The sequence below is a fragment of the Ursus americanus genome, chromosome 34 (assembly GCF_024610735.1).
Source record: "Ursus americanus isolate L20-20 chromosome 34, mUrsAme1.1.p, whole genome shotgun sequence".
Classification (NCBI taxonomy): Eukaryota; Metazoa; Chordata; class Mammalia; order Carnivora; family Ursidae; genus Ursus; species Ursus americanus.
The window spans coordinates 5,383,281-5,403,637 of NC_142160.1; the positions used below are offsets into that span (position 1 = coordinate 5,383,281).

A 20,357-nucleotide genomic window follows, 5' to 3' on the forward strand; every position below is an offset into this window, starting at 1 on the left:
GGAGAGCAGAGGCTGGCACCCACTTTTGGTAAAGGGTGGGACAGTGAATTAGGCTTTGAAGACTAAGAGGCAAAATGAACGATATTACACAGGAACTTGCAAGAGAGAGAAAATTTCTACAAATTTTTATCAGTAAAATAAAGAGAAGATAATGGAGTACAATTTTTTATGATCCATGTCTACTTATGAGAAGAATGGTATTCTTTACACGGAGATAACACTTTGCTTACTTGAAGTTCCAAGTTAGTGTTTCTGTATCATTAAAATCAAGTGCACAGTTCCATCTGTTAGTGCTGCTCTGTAATGAGTTTACCTATCTCGCTCATCCAAAATAAATACGGCAAAGTATACTTAAGGCCAGGGTGGCCTTGTTCTAGAAACTATTCACCTCTCTAGCAGGTTCTAATGACTAATCCTCAAGGACGTGTCTGGAAGGGGTGAAACTCTATTTCTGAAGTGCTACGGCACAAAAACCTTCCAAAGGAACTACGGAAAAGCTAGGATTTAAAATAAATTTACCTTTATTAGATAAAGGTGACAGGAAGGCGTCTTGCATTTGTGGTCCATGCGACGAGGCCGTGTCGATCTCATGATGGGGGGGGCCGATGTTGCCGAGCCAGCTCTGACTTCGTTGAACATGAGAGACACCCGCGTCTATCTCAAGGTTTAAAAAAGGGTCCGCTGATTGGGACTTTAACAGCTGCTCTCCCACTGCAAAGCAAGCCCCGAAACAATTCAGAAGATGCACGCACCACCATTCCCAACTCCGTTATTTCGGCTGCTTTCCCTGCTACTCCCGAACACTGAGAGTTCAGAGGCAATTACACCCCCTCGTCCACCCAGAAACCAGGGAAGCGAGACACAGTCAACTGACATCATCCTGTCTCATTAGCACTAAACAGAATTTACTCTGTTCATCTTTTAAGTGCTTTTCCTTGGTTCTTAAGATGAGAGGAAGTTTCCAAATGTCACAATAAAAGGTTTTTGTTTGGATTTTCATGAGGAATAGTAATTAGAACAGTCTTTTTTGCAAGACCTGGACTAAAAATCTTTATCTTTTAATTCTTCTCTCACCAAAATAGTTTCACTTTGTCTTCTCCTAGATTAGAAGACAGCCCAAACTCTCAAAGATGCATTTTTACCACTTCTCTGGAATGTCCTGTCAGATAAGTCACAACATAGCCAGTTCCAAAACTTCCCACAGTTAGAAACGCGTGGTAGCTCCTATATTCAGCCAACTTTCATCTTGTTGATCATCCCAGATCAAGTGACACGAGCCTACAATTACCTGTTCGGTATTTTCCATTCTTGAAAGGAGAACTGAGAGAAGAGGCTGGGATGATGGGAAGCGGCCACAGGAAATCTTTGTGGAGTCTCTTCAGGGCCAGCACAAAGTTGTCCACCCGCGCGGCCCGAGTGCGCTCCTTGCACAGCCAGCTAATTAGTTCAAAGCCCAACTGGGCTGCAAAGCAGCCGAGGTCCTTCAGCCGAACTTCTTCCAAGAGACGCCGAGCGTGTCTCCAGAGCATCATGTCAATGTACATGTTCTCAGCACAGTCACTGTCCTTGCTCCATCTGTAAGTAGGAAACAAGAAAGCTGCAGAAAAGGTGTTCGCGGACGCTTCACACGGTTCTACGCAGCAGCACTGACAGCGCGGAGAAGGAGGTAAGAGATCCAAGATCCAGCTCTGAGTGAGTGAAGACAAACGATCAGGGCTTTCCTCCGTGTGATACCACGGGCCGCTGAACAACACCCGGCACACGGCAGGCTCTTAAAACATATTTGTAGAATGGAAATAGGGAAGAGGGAAGAGGAGATGGACAAGACCAAACCAGGAGGAGGGTGGTGATGGGTTGAAGGAAAGAAAGGGAGCAAATAATGCTGCGTCTGAAGAACCCAATGAAAACAGGCGAGGAGACCAGATCAAAGAAACTGAGACGGGAGACACAAAGCACAAGGAAGTCCGTGCACGGGAGCAGGGGATAAGCAGACACACGGATGGATGACTGACGCTGAAACACGTACGACGTGACGACACGCAGTCTGTCATCCCTCACTATCCGGGCTGCGGTGGGCTGACTGGTTTGGTAACTGGGCCATGTGGTGCCTTCTCTGAGAGACAGTCCTGGACGACTGTCTGGATTCAGATCTTGGCTCTGCCAACTCACTACCTGTGTGAACCTACCCAAGCTTACTTTCTGGGCCTCTGCTTCTTCACCCACACAGTGTGGTCAACAACCGTGCCTACCCCTGTAAGCTGTAAGCGCTTCGAACCGTGCCTGGCGCGCACCGAGCACTTCATGTGGACTGGCCGGTAATCACGTCCCGTGCGGGCACAGCCGAGAAGCTGCTGTTTGTAGTGTGCCGTGGTTGCATTTTACTGTGTGTGCAGATGCTGGGAGCAAGGGTGGTACAGATGACTGTGGTAAAAAAAGTAGTAAAATGTCATGACCAAAAACGTTCAGCAAGTTCTCCTAATGTGTCAGGCACTGTAGTAACAATGAAAACAGAATATAAAAGAAAGGATGAGAAGAGAGAAAAGACAAGAGCTTAGAACATGTAACAACGGAGGAAGGAACACAAGGACCTCACAAACCAGAGGAGATTCTATTTTATAATGTTTAGTAGGAGTTCACAGTAACCTCTCAGGAGGCAATAACCCATCTATGGGTGATGCAGATCTGTCTTCAGGATACACTTCCTCTTGGCTCTCCCACTGTTGAGTCACAGGAGAGTCAAGTACCTGGGGACTAAATTTTTTCTCGTTTTTGTCACGAGGTAGAGTTAGAAAGATAAAACTATGGACTATAAGAAGGCTTTTGGATTAAGTGCAGAATTAATTATCTTCCTCTTTATTCTGGTCCTCTATTATCAGGGTAATTTGAAGTGAGCTACCTTCAGAATGGGTACACAAGACCTACTCTAGGACAAGGGACAGAAACTGTACAAAGAGTAACAAAGTGAACTTTGGAGGACAGAAGAAGGGAAGCATTTTGTGTAATCCTCAAGCCTTTTGGAAATGGAGAAGGAATTGCATTTGATCAAATGGTTGTTTTCATAAGATCCAATTTTACAAATGCCCTGAAATGCAACATGTGTCATTGAATGCCCTAAAAGTGATAACAGCTCGTGATTCTTTTACCTTTTTCCAGAAGGACCAGATGGCATACTCAGTGTTTTCTGTAAGCTGAATTTACTAGCAGGAACATTCTCAGCTGACTGGGATAAACTGATGCTTCGATTCCTGAAGAACTCAAATCCACCGCTTGAACTGGGTTCCTAAGATTACACATGATGTGAGGTACAGTTAGAGAAAGAAGCCATGTCGGTGTATGGTCTAGAGAGGCTGTGCGATTTTGCAACCCACCTGAGCGGTGGGTGTGGATGGAGGGGTCTCAGATTCTCCAGAGCCAATGGCTTTAAGGAATCGAATCATGTGTCGACACAGGTCCCATTTGCCTTGTTCCAGGGCTGTGTTGAACAGAAGGGTGGCATGCTGCCTACTTACTGCTGGGACTTCCATATTCTACAAAAACAACCAAACACAAGCATTCCTTTTATACGGCAGTGATTTGGGAAGTATGAGCAATTCTTTACCTCTAGGACTTCTATACCGGAGAGGGAATGCAGCTACACCTCTGTAAGGAATGTGTAACAGTAAGAATAAAAGGATCAATAGAAAGTATCCCGCACGGAAAAGCGAGGCCAACACCCCGCTGGCGTACTGGAAATTAGGATTTCCTAAACTCCCACTACACCTCAGATACCTCACATAAACCTGACCCACGTTCTGTCTTCCCTGGCTGCTAGCGACTCTGCCAAGCGGTTATGCCGTTCCCATTTTACAGATGAGGAAACAGAGTTCAGTCACTTGCTGAAGACCAGAAGAAAAGCAAGAACACAAGTCTAATCTGCCTGACTCCCAAAAGCTCAGGTCCCCCTCTTGTGGCAGTTTCGGAGGCTGTGACGAAAGTACTCAGCTCTGGGCAACAGTATGTAGGACTGCTACCCAAAGAGCGTCCTCGCGAATTCTTTCGCCAGCTTCACCACACCGCCTGCCTTGGCCTTCGGGGAGAGGCACCTCGCAGGCAAGTTCAACCGTAATTATCTGACAATCCATGGCCACGCTGGAATCCTGATACAGAGAGAGTGTCCAATCCCAGTGCGTGGCAGATCACTGCAAGTCTAAGGGGTGACCTAAGACAAAACAGAGCTGCATTTACTTTGTTTCTATTTTTATCATTCTGTGGCTTTTTTAGACGAGTCAGGGAATCACAGACATTCAGGGCCATCCCACCTCTGCTGGACTATCTCCTCTGGCTTCAATCAGCTGTCATGAAGCAAGTAAGCGGATGAGAAACGTGCTTCAGGCAGAGTTTAAACCAAGTTTACGGTTAGCTTCTTATATCAATGAAAACAACTTTGCAATAATTTGAAAGCACTGCTAAGTGTAGCCTGTCAAATCTGTATTGGACTGATAAGAACAACTATCAAGCCCTTTTGTCAAATATATATAATGACACAGATTTTCAGGAGTCTCCAAGAACCCATTATTTTGAGAAGACCCGTGTGCGACGCGGGTAATTACTGTGGCAGGTCTGCGTTTCCTCAGCTTGCTGCTGGAAGCCTAACACGAGGTGTGCTGCTAGGAGGACCCAGGCTTTAACCAGAGTCCCCTCAGCAATTCCGCACCAGAAGGAAACAAATCTATTACTGAGAGAGGCTCAGACGGAACAGCTCAAATTAGCTAATATTGGCTCAAACTCGCTAATATTCAACATAATTCTTTAGTATTATTTTTCCTCTATAATACATGCATGTTATTCTATGTATTATACTACACAGAACAGAAAACCGGACTGCATGATCCTCTGAACACCACCATTGTCGACACAGGACCTTTCTTCCTTCCCCCCGCCCAAGTTTAAGCTCATTAATTCTTGTACTTTACAAGAAGAGAACTGTTACCTGTAAGATGATAAGGTAGGAGGCAGCTGTGTCCAAATCCTGAGCCATCAAACATTCCTCAAACAAGTCCTTGGGGTTTCCAACGGCTGCAAAAAGGTAATTCCACAGGGCATATTCAGTCTTCCTAGCACAATGAACAACTGTCTGCAGGAAGAGGGGGAACTCGGTGATAAACTTTGCCACAGTGGGCAGCAGAGGGTCGGGAATGGGCTCCCGTGAGGTAGCTTCTTCTTCCAGCACTTCGTGGAGCATGAGCTCCAGCACATGAGGGAAGTAAGGTAAAGCGGCGCAGGACTGGGCTAAGAGCAAGGCCTGCTCCCCAAGGTTCCTGACCAGCAGCTGCCGCAGAATGTGGTGGAGGTAGATCTGCGAGGTTCTCTCCACAACACAGTAAGGGAAGAGCACCTCCAGCTGCTCCCGAGCACTGTTCCGAGTGTACAAAGAATCATAGAGTAAAGTGTCATTGACAGCACCGAGGACTAATGCGTCTTCAAACAGAACAGCCAGGGGGTAAATATTGATGTGAAAGGGCAGCATGATCCGCTGGGACAAGAAGGAATGGGGCTTTCGGTGATCCCTGGGGAAGAGAGGGAGCCACACTTTCATCCCTGCACCTCCACAGCTCAGCCAGAGGGCCTCCAGAAGGTGACGCTTTTGTTTATTTGCTCGACACGTAGTCCAGACATTCTCAACAGACTGGGCCAGGACCACGGGAGGACAGAATGGCAGCTGGAGAAGCAAAGACAAGAATTCATTTTTTTCCTACTAAATTTGTACATTCTGAAGTTCCTTGGCACTAATTTCTTAAGTCTTTTAAAATGATAAGCACAACTTCTTTTGGGAAAATTAGGGGACTCTATTTAGAATTAGAGTCAAGAACAGTACCCTGTCTTTCAAAGTATGTGTATTTAATTCTAAAAACAAGACAAAACCAAACCAAAAAAACCCCACAAACTTCACCAATTTATCCTACTTTCCCATTAGAATTAGCAAATAATAATGCCTAAGCAATAACATCTGGAGTACGGAACATTTTATTATTGTTTCAGGATGTTCTTATTCACCCCTTACCAACAGTCTTAAACCTGGAGGCTTAAAGACTGTATTATATACTTTCCCAGTTTCCAAGTCACAAGAGCATACTCTCCTCTTAAATTCTTTTATTCCTTCATCGCTAATGTTCTACGTCACTTGCACGTGACTCACAAGTTTCCTTTGGTTAGGGTTACTGTCCTTCTCCCGGATCTGAGGGCCTGATCTGTCCCTCTGCATCATGATGAGCTGTCCTGCAAGATTCAGCATAATGCTCTCTGCATCACGAGCCTGAAAAAAAATTGGATTCAAGCTAATATGTATGTTTTCAGCATCTCCCACCAACTCTATATGGTTTACAGGTGAAACCAGCACCACCCTTTGCAGAGCGTGCGCCACGTCCAGCCATTCTGTGAAGTGACGTGGAGCCCAAGCTGCCTTCTGACTAGGGCGCAGCAAACCTCACCACAATGCAACTAAGGAACGTGAGACTGACGGCAGAGCTGAATTATCCTGACGGAACTAGGAGAGCTTCACAAGTTCACAGAAAGAGAGCTCACTTCAGCCACCTACCTGACATAGCCAGAGAAGGCTTACAGGGTGAGGTGGGCCTGAAAGGATGAGGACGCGACACACGGGAGGAAGGAAAAGGGCTGGCTCTCCAGCTGAAGACACCTCTGTAAATGACACTGAGATGGAAGATGTCTTTTGGGAAAGTGAGAAAAATCTGACCAGATTAGGAATATCATGAGAAAAATGCTGGATGACAACAGACCTTCAAAGAAGGCTTGGAAAGCCAGGTTAAAAAAAAAAAAAAAAAAAGGAAATAAGCCACTACCTGATTCTTGAAGAAGGGAGTTATTAAAATTCTGAGTTATTCAGGATGGCTTACTCAGGAGAGGCAGACATCACAGGTGTTGACTTCAGGAATGAATTAAATAGTCTGTCCTTTCATTATGGAACATTTCAATCAAATCCTAAACTAGAGAGCCGAACATGACTCCCCATTAAACCTTCTCACCTGCCTGAAAGTTGAAAAGCTTTGTTCCAAAGCGAAGCTCAGATACAGTCTTTTTCACTTGTAAAGAGGAAGAGCACTTGGATTTACAAAAATAAAACAAACAAAAACAACTGACTGATGCCCTAGGCATGAAAGACATGAAAAGAGAACTGAACTGCAGGTGATTTCAGGGTACTGCACCCAGATGGCTGCTAGAGAAGGTGAGGTTACCACTGGATGAAGTTACAAGCAGAAGTTAAGGAAGGGAAAACTGAGCAGTTTCATTTCATTGCTCATGAAATTTGAAAGAATCTTAAGACTTGCAAATAAAAGTGTGAGAGATGACTGAAGTACAGACGAACATACCAGAATCAAAGTGAGGCTGGGGAACTGAAGGAGTCAGATGAACTTTCTGAAGCAAAGTATGCCACGCTGAAGGCAAGCAGGGCACGAGGAGAGCGCAGTGTCACAAAAACCAAGGAGGAAAGAATTTTAGGAAGGAAAGGGTGATTATTCCGAAGCTGTGAGATGGTGTCCCAGCCTGAGGCCTGCTGGCAGGATGAATTTAAGCTGCCGTTATCATTTAGGGTTCAGTCAGGAAAACAGCAGGCACCCTACATATTCTGTTCTCAAAACAGTTACACAAAATGCTCTTCTGTCCTGCCTTCCAGACACTCCCAGGACTGTGGATAAGAAATGGCAAGAGGGTCCAGAAGATTCACAGGTTTTGTCATTCATTCTGGTGTTAGGCCACATCCAGGTAGGTGTAAGTGTAATAACTGATGTTAATTTACAAAAAAGAGAAATAATAAAAAAATCGCAAAATCTCCAAGCAACTGTCACAAATCCAAAAAACCTTCCTTGGAAAGAAGTCTTTGGCTCCCCACTTAGCACATAATGACATGAAAACTAAAGATTTGAATACCTTTTCACAACACATGAGAAACAACATGTTACTTCAAGGTAGGAGAAGGAAAAATGGAAATTATAAGGTGCGCACAACTCTAAGAACTGGACGGCAGAGGACAGAGAAAAATCAAACACACAAACCCGAGTCAGAAGAGAGTGACTGCGGACTGGCGCAGACTCCACAGCACTTTTCAGAGACCTTCAGAGTAGCCACTGCAGGCACCGCAGCGGGACTCAGGTTCACAATGACCAGTGGGCAGTGTGAAAACGGTGAACTTCACTACATTTGACATGATCTTATTACACAAACAAACCCCCTTCTCTTTCCTTCGGTTGTATTCATGCGTTCAACACTTTCCATCACTATTAAGCATGAAGAACAGGGGAGTCCAACAGCACTTTCCAACAATCTTAATGAGCTTTCCAGAAACTTAACATTAAAGCAGGGACTATCTGTATCCCCAAAAATGCTAACTTTGAAAGAATCAAAGATATCTTCTCTTACCCTAAAAATATCCCTAGTAGATATTCTTATTATGAGTTTCAGAGACAAGGAGCCCAGTCTCATGAGGGAGGCCATCTCACTGATAAAACAATTTTCATTGTTACGTTTTTTTTTTTTTTAATCTTTAGTATGAAATCAAGACCTGCCTTGCTGTAGCAATCTTGGTCTTGCCTCTGTGCAAGATGTTATCAATTTCCTATTGTATTTCAACTTTCTTAATGTAAATTCAAGCTAGTTAACATATAGTGTAGTATTGGTTTCAAGAGAATTTAGTGATTCATCACTTATATATAACACCCAGTGCTCATCACAAGTGTCCTCCTTAATGCCCGTCACCCAATTACCCCATCCCCCACCCAGCCTCAGTTTGTTATCTATATTTAAGAGTCTCCTATGGTTTGCCTCCCTCTGTTTTTGTTATTTTTCCTACCCTTCCCGTGTTCATCTGTTTTATTACTTAAATTCCACATAGAAGTGAAAACCTATTTGTCTTTCTCTGACTTATTTTGCTTAGTATAACAACCTCTAGTTCCATCCACACCACTGCAAATGGCAAGATTTCATTCTTTTTGATGGCCGAGTAATACTCCAACACACACACACACACACACACACACACACACACACACACACACACACCTCTTCTTTATCCATTCATCAGTTGATGGACATCTGGGCTCTTTCCATAGTTCAGCTATTGTTGATAATGCTGCTATAAACAATGGGGTGCATGTGCCCCTTTGCATCTGTATGTTTGTATCCTTTGGATAAATACCTAGTACCGTAACTGCTGGGTCATAGTAGTGCATTTGCTACGTCTATTTTTAACTTTTTGAGGAACCTCCACACTGTTTTCCAGAGTGGCTGCACCAGTTTTCATTCCCACGAATAGTGCGAGAGGACTCCCCTTTCTCCTCATCCTCGCCAACATCTGTTGTATCCTGTGTTGATTGTAGCCATTCTGACAGGTGGGAGGTGGTATCTCATCGTGGTTTTGATCTGCATTCCCCTGATGAGTGACGTTGAGCATCTTTTCATACGTCGGTTAGCCATCTGGATGTCTTCTTCGGACAGTGTCTATTCACATCTTCTGCCCATTTCTTAACTAGATTATTTGTTTTTGGGGTATTGAGTTGGTTCTTTATAGATTTTGAATACTAACCCTTTATCCATTTGCAAATGTCATTTGCAAATATCCTCTCCCATTCCATAGGTTGCCTTTCAGTTTGGTTGACTGTTTCCTTTGCTCTGCAGAAGCTTTTTATCTTAATGAGGTCCCAGTAGTTCATTTTTGCCTTCGTTTCCCTTGCCTCCAGAGACATGTCCAGCAAGAGGTTGCTGCAACCGAGGTCAAAGAGGCTGCTGCCTGCTTTCTCCTCTAGGATTTTGATGGTTTCACATTTAGGTCTTTCATCCATTTTGAGTTTATTCTTTCATGTGGTATGCGAAGGTCGTCCAGTTTCATTCTTCTCCATGTGGCTGTCCAATTTTCCCAGCATCATTTGTTGAAGAGACTTTTTTCCATTGAATATTCTGTCCTGCTTTGTTAAAGATTAGTTGACCATATAGTTGAGGGTCCATTTCTGAGTTTCTGTTCTGTTCCATTGATCTATGGGTCTGTTTTTATGCCAGTACCATGTCTTGATGATTACAGCTTTGTAATATAGCTCGAAGTCCAAAATTGTGATGCCTCCCACTTTGCTTTTCTTTTTGAACATTACTTTGGCTACTCGGGGTCTTTTCTGGTTCCATACAAATTTTGGAATTGTTTGCTCCAGCTCTGTGAAAAATGCTGGTGTTATTTTGATAGGGATTGCACTGAATGTGTAGATTGCTTTGGGTAGTATAGACGTTTTAAAAACATCTGTTCTTCCAATCCAAGAGTATGGAATGTTTTTCCATTTCTTTGTGTCGTCTTCAGTTTCTTTCACAAGCGTTCTATAGTTGTCAGCATACGCATCTTTTACCTCTTTGGTTAGTTATTCCTGGGTATCTTAGGATTTTGGGTGCTATTGCAAATAGGATCGATTCCTTGATTTCTCTTTGTGCTGCTTCATTATTGGTGTATAGAAATGCAACACCTTTCTCTACGAGGATTTTATATCCTGTGACTTTGCTGAATTCCTGTATCAGTTCTAGCAAATTTTTGGTGGAGTCTTTGGGTTTTCTATATTGAGTATTATGGAAGTCCTAGCCTCGGCAATCAGACAACAAAAAGAAATAAAAGGCATCCAAATTGGCAAGGAAGAAGTCAAACTGTCACTCTTCATAGTCAGTTTACTTCTTAATCTGCTCTTTACCACATTAGATCTCTCCTCTTTGTGAAAGGCTTTTTTTTTTTTAAACTTAATTCCAGTACACTTAACATGCAGTGTTATATTAGTTTCAGGTGGTGTATAATACAGTGATTCAACATTTCCATACAACACCGGTGCTCATCACAGTGCATTCCTTAATCCCCATCATGTATTTCACCCATCCCCCCACACCCACCTCTCCTCTGGTAACCGTCAGTTTTCTACAGTTAAGGGTCTGTTTCTTGGTTTGTTTTTGGTTTGTTTTTGGGTTTGTTTTTGCTCATTTGTTTTGTTTCTTAAATTCCACATATGAGTAAAATCATGATAATCATCTTTCTCTGACTTATTTCACGTAGCATAATACTGATTCATCCACGTCATTGCAAATGACAAGATTTCATTCTTTTTATTTATTTTTAAAGATTTTATTGATTTAAGAGAGAGTGCCAGTGAGCATGAGAGAGGGGAGGGGCAGAAAGAGAAGGAGAAGCTGACTCCCGCTGAGCAGGGAGCCTGACGTGGGACTGGATCCCAGGACCCCAGGATCATGACTAGAGCCAAAGGCAGAAGCTTAACTGACTGAGCCACCCAGGTGCCCCTTTCATATCCGAGTAATATTCCATAGTGTATATAGACCACATCTTCTTTATCCATTCATCTATCCAAAGACACTTGGGCTGCTTCCATAATCTGGCAATTGTAAATAATGCTGCAATAAATATAGGGGTGCATGTATCCCTCTGAATTAGTGTTTTTGTATTTTGGGGGGTAAATACCCAGTAGTGTGATTACTGGATCATAGGGTAGTTCTATTTTTAACTTTAACCTCCATCCTATTTTCCACAGTGGCTGCACCAGTTTCCATTCCCACCAACATTGCAAGAGGGTTCCTTTTTCTCCACATCTTTGCCAACACTTGTTTGCGTTTTCTATTTTAGCCATTCTGACAGGTGTGAGGTCATATCTCACTGTAGTTTTGATTTGCACTTCCCTGATGATGAGTGATGTTGAGCATTTTTCATGTGTCTGTTGGAAAGGCCCTCTTAAAATGGGGTACCCAGTACTACTGGTGCCACTGACTGCCCACTGTTATCTGGGATATACAAGGAGTCCCTTTATTTTCCCTAATATGAAAACTTCAAACATGAGAAAGAAAGCTTCAGAGTACAGAGAATTGTACAATGAACCCCCATATTCCCATCAACCAAATTCACAATTACTCAAGATTTTGCCACATCTGCCCATCTATCCTTTTTTTCCATTTATTTTGCTAAAGTATTTTATTATTTTTTTAAAGATTTTATTTTTTAAGTAATCTCTACACCCACCATGGGGCTTGAACTCACAACCCTGAGATCAAGAGTCACCTGCCCCACCAACTGAGCAAGCCAGGCACCACTACACCAAAATATTTTAAAGGAAAATATCATGCCGTTTTACTCCTATACTGTGCAACTCTAAAGTACATGGATATTTGCTTATAAATCACAGTGCCAGTACCACATCTAATAAAATCTACAATTATTCCTTACTGTCACCTCTCAGTGCATACTGAGTATCTCTAATTGCTTTAATAGTGTCTTTTTATAGCCAGTTTGAATCAGGATACAAATGAACTTAAGCACTGCATTTGGTTGTGATGGCTCTAAAGAATTATTTAGAAGGGTCTCCCCCCTTACTTTCCCCTCCCCCCGCCACATTATTGACTTGTTGCTGTCCTACAGAATGTTCTACATTCTGCTTCCTCGTGGTGTTAAACTAAAACTCTACCCCTGTATTTCCTATGAATGAAAATTGATCTAGAAGCTTGATTTAATTCAGGTTCAGTGTTTTGGGCAGTAATTCCTCATGTGAACTTTAGGATGCATCACCCCAGGAAGCATGCCACACCTGGTTCTGCTACTTGTAGTAATGCTAATGTTGATTAATAAGGCTTAGATATAGCCACCTGATCCCCTCATTGTAAAATTCCCCACCAACCTTTCATCTGATGGCTTCATCCAATCATGATCACTATCCGAATCAGTTATTTCCTTAGGGGCAGCAAAATGGTGATTCTGTAATTCTTACCTTCCACATCTTTTAGCTACAATTCTTGTGTAAAACAGAACTTTCCCTTATCATCTATGACTCTCCGGCTACCATGAAATATAGTTTGCAGAGGAAATGAGATCTAGATTTTGAAGTAGATGAATGGAAGTGCCTTAATAGGAAGTAAAAGACAGACTGGGAAGACAGAGATGACAAATAAATCTACAGAGTTATAAATCTACATAGTTATCTTTTGAAAATGGGTTCCACACCAACACGAAATTTGGAAACCATCCATGTAACAGAAGGAGCCTTGGAATTGGAAGTTACACAACTTCATGGGTTTAACCAGAAACTACAGCATTATTTTCTTTCCTTATAGTTGACTAATCATGGAGTTCTCTATATTTTATATTCAATATTCCACTTCTTTCCTTCTTTTTCACTGCCAGGTTTAGGTCACTGACAGCCTTCATTCAGATCATTACAGTGGCCTCCCAGTTACCCTCCCTACATTCAGTTTTGTCCTACTCTGGTTCATTCCCCCCCCCTTACAGTTAGACTAGACATAACAAAGCTTACATCTAGTAATACCCGGCTTAAAACACTTTAGACTTTAAGACAAAGTCCAGTCACTCTGAAGTTCTTCCAGTTCCCTGAATGTGTCATTTTTCTCTCTTACTGACGGGCCTCTACACTACTGTTCCCACTGATCTGAGATTCCCACTCTTTACTTAGGTAACCACCTGTCTTCAGGCTATAATTTAAATGGTACAGAAATCTCTGACTGTTTAGACTATTTCAGGTTTTCGTTCTAAACTCTTACAGTGACCTATACGACTTTCTGGTACACACATCATGATTATAATTATGCATGTGATTATTTCTTTATTGTCTGAGAAGAAACCAAGTTTGTTTAGTTTGCCACTGTAACCCAGCATCTTCATGCAAAGCATATTTAGACACTTGATATTAATTTGCTGAACAAATAAACAGTTCCTGGTACCAACTTAAAATGCTAAAAACTGAGATGAAGCTCTAAAGAGCTCTGATGACAGAACGGTACCTGCTGTGGCATTTTCAAGGTGATTCCATTCTCTGTGCTCACTGAAGTCAGAGTGACAGATACTACCAGGAAAGGGTGAGGAATGTAGCGTGACATGGACACTTCTTGAAGAACCTGAATACCAGCAGTAGTATTCGGACTGAAAAAAAAAAAAAAAGAGAGAGAGAAAGATACCCACACACCTCAACATCAATGCTAACAAGTTTTTTGTTTTCCTTTCTTTTCCACTACGAATAGAATTAGATTTCATGCTTTTGGGGGATCCAAATGGCTTCTACCTATCATTCCCTCCCCCTCAAGTATCCTTCAAGCAGTAGACTGGTAAGGTTGATATATCCGAAGAATAGGTATGGAAATAAGGAAGAAAGAAAGGGAATACAATGTAGAAGGGAAGAAAAAAAACTAGGACAACTAGGAAAGGAAACTAGGAAGGAAAAAATAGGAACAGTTTAGTTGGTTGAGAAAGGATATGGGTTCTTTGAGAGGCTAGTAAAATTTCTTAATTTCTATCTTTACAGTATTCCTATAATCACTAAGCTATTTCAGCAAATACACACTTCATGGCTATTTTAAAAAAGAAACAAACACGTATCACAAGAGCAAAATAAAGCTCAGGAGGTGTGGTCTAAATGCTGCAAGCCGACCAGATGCCCAGAAGAATGCAGGCAACACACAACAGCACCAGGGGCTGCCAGCCCTTCCTGCCGCAGACCACAGCCATCTCCCTCAGTGGGAACCAAGTGAGTCTGCTAAGGACACGCTTCCCAAGGCCTTAGGCCAGTGGAACACGTTCAAATTTCCCCAAGTGTCCAGAACATTACGATAGTTACCACTTGTTTTCCAGGCTGTGAAAAAAACTAGTACCTAAGCTATCCCACCCCAAACCAGTTTTTTTTTTCCCCCAAAGAAATCCGAAAGAGCAGATTAAGAAGTTAGTGCAAGTTATTTATCTAGGTGGCTAAAAAATAACTACATGAACATCACTAAATATAACATTTACTTTTTTAACTTCTAAAACAAAGGAAACTAAACATAAAATTAGAATAACTTTTAAGAAAATAAAAACAACAGAGGAAGCACGATACACAGAAGCAAAAAGTGACTTGTTGCACGCTCCACGCTTACCCATCAGACTTTCTTTCAATACTGTATAGGCAGATCGAACAGTCTGCTCTAAATACTATCACCACGTCCCGGAAGACACTAAGCAGTAATGTTTCTGCTTGTGCTTTGGTGATGTGAGCAAAGGCGTTGTCCAGGTTTGATGTTCGCAAGTAGACTCTGAGCTGAAGAACAAAGAAATAAAGAAAACTGTAAAAACAAGACGACTAAATACTTTAGACATGCTGTTTTTTATCTACCGACTTCTTTTCAAGTAAGAGAAGTTTTAAGACTAATCTGAGCATTACCAATAAATGGATAATGTTTATAATTTCACAGGTGGGTTCAAATAACCAAAAGATGAAGCGATTAAAGTTGGGAATGTACTATAATGAGGTGCTCCTTCTAAAGACCTGCATATCCAGACCTGATAAAAGTAGACCAACACTTTCTAAAAACATAAACATACAAATCAATAAATTAATAAATCTCTAAGGGCAGCCATCCTTAGAAACTTCTCTGTTTTGAACAACTTTTGTTATTTACAAACTTCACAGGGAATGTCTAACAGCTAAATTCCTTAGAAAAAGTTATCTCAGAAGTTCTGATTATCCCTTTAAAAAAAACTTCCTTAAAAGTAGTAACCTGATATGAAAGTCTCATTTGGGTAAAAAAGCCAAATGCCAAATTCTTGATCAAAAAATAAAATGTTTTGTTCAATTTCCAAAAATTATATTTATATTAAACCAGATAGTGCTTAATATATATTAACTTAAAATATAAAAATCTGTTATCTCTGAAACAAAAAAAGCCTTACCTCCTCTTGACGGTCACTTATGTTATAACATGCCAGGACAATAAAATCATTCCACCAGGCTAAGCCACCAGTCACAATCATATTTTGCTCCTTAAAAGATAATTAAAAAAAACATATTTACCTTTATTTATATGCTGCCAGAAATTACAATAGCACACTTACAAAATATTCCTAAGCAAATAATGACAGCTCAAATTATTTCTGCTCTACTCTCTATCCCCCCAATTCAGTGTTACCCTGGGCCTTTATTAATGATTCATAGCCTATCTTGGAAAAACAAACATTTCTGTAAATAACTGGATACCACGTAGCATCATTATTCCCTTATTCAACAGACTTTGGTTTAAAATCCGGCTTTACCACTTATCAGCTGCTTGACTCTGAATCTTAGTTTCTCTTCTACAAAATGGTAACAACAGTGCCCTCTCTGGGTTATGAAGGTCAGTGAGGCCCTTGAAGTGCACAGCAGGCTGCTGCTGCTGCTGCTACACGTTAGTCCTTGTCTTTTCCTATTTGATTCTTGCAAAATCCAACTGCACATGTTTCTGTGCTACCCACATCTTAACATCACACACAAACAAGCAGGAAATGATCTCAAATTCAGTGGAAATTTGTTCTGACCACATCTGATAAACTCAACATGGAATGGAACAGTAAATCCTCAAGTTAAAAACAAACCAACAATCTCAATACAAAATCCTTTATCAAATACCAAGTACTTCATCAGAACTGACCCTCAGATGTAATCCAACATCATTTTTAATATTTGGTAATATTTTTTAATAACTAAATAGTGGCTTAGAGTTATTTCATATGGTAGTTCTCTTATACTCTAAGAAATCAGTTTTTAATTTCAAAAAGACTAACCTGGGTAATGTTTCCAAAAAGTTTCCATTTTTTGGTGAGTAAAGAGTAATGTGCAAAACCAAACTTGCCAACCACAGCAATATTCTGTCCAAGCTTATCAATAGCTGAAAACTAATTTAAAAAAAAAAATTAAGAACCCTTCCTTGCAAACCTATATACTTAATATTAAGTATAAAGAGCTTAGCATTGTTGCATCAGGCAAATAGACTACTAATAAATGTTTGCTAAGTGAATTAAATGTAAATGGCTAAATTAAAAAATCTGAGTATTTACACAAGTTACATCACACCAAATTATAGATGTTAATATGCTAACAATGTACAAGGGATCAAGTTTTAAAATTTTACTAATATCAACACACCCACTGAAAAAGGCTCAATTCCCAGAATGCCTCTTTACAGCAAACACTATCCAATAAAAAGTAACACCAACAAAGTAACAAATAACTCACCCGTATAGGCCAATTGCTCTCTAGATAGGTGTTGGAAATCTACAGAAAATAATACATCAGTTTGGTAAGACTTCCAAAACGTATTTAAACTTAAGGCACTTAAAGCATTAATGTCACAATCTGAGATTCATTTTCCTGTACAACGTTTAAAGTGTTCCCGAATAGTGGGGATTACTAGCAGAGTATTTGGAATTTACCGTGGAAATACTAGCCCATTATTTCACATCTCCTGTCTTCACCATTTCACTATGAGTGGCCAGACATCAGGCTTTCCTACGCTGCTTTTTCTCTACACTGTTTTTATTTTAAATATTGAACATGCAGTAAGTACAGACTGACAAAAGAGTTTTAGAGAACCAGCCGTGAGGGCAAGCAAGAGTTATAGAAATGAAGAGTCTGAAAGCCTCAGCAAGAGTTTTGCTTGTGCTTTTTAATGGAGGTATTATTACTTTTATGTCTTCTGATTAAAATAGCAAAATACTGTGTATACAATTTAAGCAATATAAAAATGTACAAAGTACAAAATGAAATTCTATCCTTGCTCCAGGGATAACCACTGGTTAGTCTTTATTCTCTCTCTAAACATCCATATACATGTGTGTGTGTGTCTAAGCTACTGTTTTTTACTGGGGTATTCAACCTACTCATCGGTAAGAACTTTGCGTTACAGGTATTAACTCTTAATCCGCAATGTAAGTAGGAAATATACCTTCCTCCCAAGTCTTCTTACATCTCTGTACATGGTGTCTTTGTGTCACTCTAACAACAATTTTAAGCCTAGAAGACTCTTCCATAAGATATCAATGTCGATGAAGAAAATTCTAGCTTTACCAAGACTGACCTCTCCACTAGCCTACTGATTAAGCAGTTTTCATGAGCACGTGGTGAGTGTGGTGTGAAACTTAACAGAATGACAGACAGAACAAGGGAAAGACGCTTCTGTTCCTGGAATAAAAGAACCTCAATTTATTCAAATTCATTTTCACTGTACTCCAGGTATTATGTATTTTTAAAAAAGAAAGCCAAATTAAAAAGCCAGTACAATGCAATCAAATCCAATAAGATTCTTTGTATAATGTGAAGACAAAACAAAAATCAAGTAAAACTAATATGCTGAAAACATCTGTATTAACCTTCATAAAACCTACTCGTAAAACTATCTGTTAGATTTCACTTATTATCTAGTCAACCTAAAATCTAAATAAATAAACAGCTTTTGGTTCTGTTGTTAGAAGTTCTCAACCCCAGTGCCGGTTTGTGGAAGCCCGCCTTGCAGAATTAAAGGTAACAACGTCATGACATATGCTTGAAAAAGGCTTCACTCATATCTTAACAGATACGCTGAACCACGCAGAGCATTTAACAAAGTTCCCCTGTGATGGGTGACATCACTTCAGGAGCATGGTAATCTGAGGTAACGATCAGATGGTGACAGAAGAATTCAAAGTAGTTTTGTGCGAGCCTGTTAAGTGGATTCTGTGTTTGGATGAAGAAAATCGAAATAGTCACTTCTGAAGAAGGATGTCCCTGGAGTATAACTGAGCCAGCCACCAGAACACTGAGAAGAACTCCCACTTCTCCTGAACCCTGGTGTTTCCTATGTATGAAACATGTGGGCGTGTAAAGTGTGAGCTGGGGTCTCACTGCCAACATGGATTCCAACTTGAAGGGTTTCTAACCATGGGCACCAAGGTTAAATTTTATCATACAGTCCACACTCTAATGAATCTATAGAAAAGAAAAATTATTCTTTTAACCTCTAAAAATGTAACAGGTGACACAAACTACAAATGTTTTCAAAGCTCAAGTTTAAAATGAAGCTTTACTTCTGATGCAGTTGTGTGTCTGAAGATGCTATGAAATGAAAAGTGAAAAAGAACTTTCATTTTCCCTAGTAGGTCATTTATTGATCTACGTGTCACCTGAGCTTTGAGCTCTACCCCTAACACTGAGAACAGGAAATGGCAGAAGAAAGGCAAGCAGAAGCTAATGAATCATGAAGAAGTCAGATCAGGACTGCAAACTCAGGGCACAAAAGTCACGCCACACCACGCCACCAGGAGCCTGAGTGCTAAGGTACAGAATCTCTATTCTTAACATCTTAGGAATGATTCCTCAGTTTCCCAAAACACCCTCAATCTACCTTTTTTCCCCTCTTTAAAGTCATTTTGCTAAGACCCTGTCTCCTACCTAGGCTGCTTTTGTCTGTCACTGGTTAAGACTGTGAGAGCCATCCTCCTAGCACACCTGATCCATGCCAAACACCACACCTGATACACCTGAGACTCGGAAGGACTGCAAATCATTTATAAATGAAAGAGCTTTTAAAATCTCTCTGTTGACATCCCTAGCATGTTTTGTGAAGCTTATTTTTTCCAAAGAGTTAGCCAGGTTAACTACAAAACCAACATTTCAGAACATGCACCTTTCAGAAATAAATGTTTATTATCATACAAAGTACTGAGTATTAAAATAAATGGCAGTCCAAGAAGTAATACACCCTAAAACCATGAGGGTGTTGTTTTAATTTCACATTATTTATGCTCCATTTGTCAACAAACTACTCTCAAAATTTTTAAAATATGTAGCTAGGAAAACTAAATTTAAAAACACACACACGCACACACGCGAAAAGCACCATTTCTACCAGCAGCTACCAACCCTGCTGCTGCTAAGTATGTATGTGTATTAAGTTAAAGGAAAAAAACACATTTAACACAGAATCTTCTGATCAGGAAACTAGTAAGTGTAAGGTAGAAGGTCTAAACAAATAAACGAAAAATCCCGCTGTCTACATGAGGAACAGAGAAGCAGAATTAGTTGGAGCTCATTTGATGAATTCTAAGCCGTGTAAGAATACAAAATATGAATTGCGTAAACAAAGTCACTTTGATGGAGGATGTGGGCATTTATCCCAGACAAGAGCATATGTTGAAGGAGAAATTAAACAGCCACCCGTGTTTCTTCAGGGAATCATTACTAATGGTAAAAAGCCCCGAAAGTAAAGCATCAGCATTATATGGACACTGTAAACCACCAAACCGAAACACTGCCATGATGCTGCACTGACGCATTTGACTGGAGTGCCAGCAAACAAAGCACAGGGCAAACTGTAATAAAACGCTGCCTATTTCAATAGGCACATTCTAGGTCTTAGCTCAAGGTCAATAGTACATTACACGATTTAACATTTAATACCTAGAAGTCTTACGACAGGTTAGACTGTTACTTTACGTACAGCAAGGATAAGTCTGACACTACTTAGGCACGACACTGCTCTGCTATGTGACCCCGGGCAAGTCACCTAACTCC

The 20,357-nt window shown here is 40.8% G+C and overlaps 1 protein-coding gene across 4 annotated transcripts in view; it reads right to left on the reverse strand.

The window, feature by feature from the left end:
• RIC1 (RIC1 partner of RAB6A GEF complex) overlaps nucleotides 1–20,357 on the reverse strand; it is a 134,462-nt gene that overhangs the window by 5,430 nt on the left and 108,675 nt on the right. For all 4 annotated transcript variants that reach the window (XM_045772357.2, XM_045772356.2, XM_045772355.2 and 1 more), the window contains 11 exons: nucleotides 17,046–17,084; nucleotides 16,595–16,705; nucleotides 15,728–15,817; nucleotides 14,935–15,095; nucleotides 13,810–13,948; nucleotides 6,176–6,292; nucleotides 4,970–5,698; nucleotides 3,369–3,527; nucleotides 3,144–3,280; nucleotides 1,289–1,575; nucleotides 520–711 (listed from right to left, as the gene is read on the reverse strand). In XM_045772357.2, the coding sequence (XP_045628313.2) occupies nucleotides 520–711; nucleotides 1,289–1,575; nucleotides 3,144–3,280; nucleotides 3,369–3,527; nucleotides 4,970–5,698; nucleotides 6,176–6,292; nucleotides 13,810–13,948; nucleotides 14,935–15,095; nucleotides 15,728–15,817; nucleotides 16,595–16,705; nucleotides 17,046–17,084 (2,161 nt within the window). The remainder of the gene's footprint in view (nucleotides 1–519; nucleotides 712–1,288; nucleotides 1,576–3,143; nucleotides 3,281–3,368; nucleotides 3,528–4,969; nucleotides 5,699–6,175; nucleotides 6,293–13,809; nucleotides 13,949–14,934; nucleotides 15,096–15,727; nucleotides 15,818–16,594; nucleotides 16,706–17,045; nucleotides 17,085–20,357) is intronic.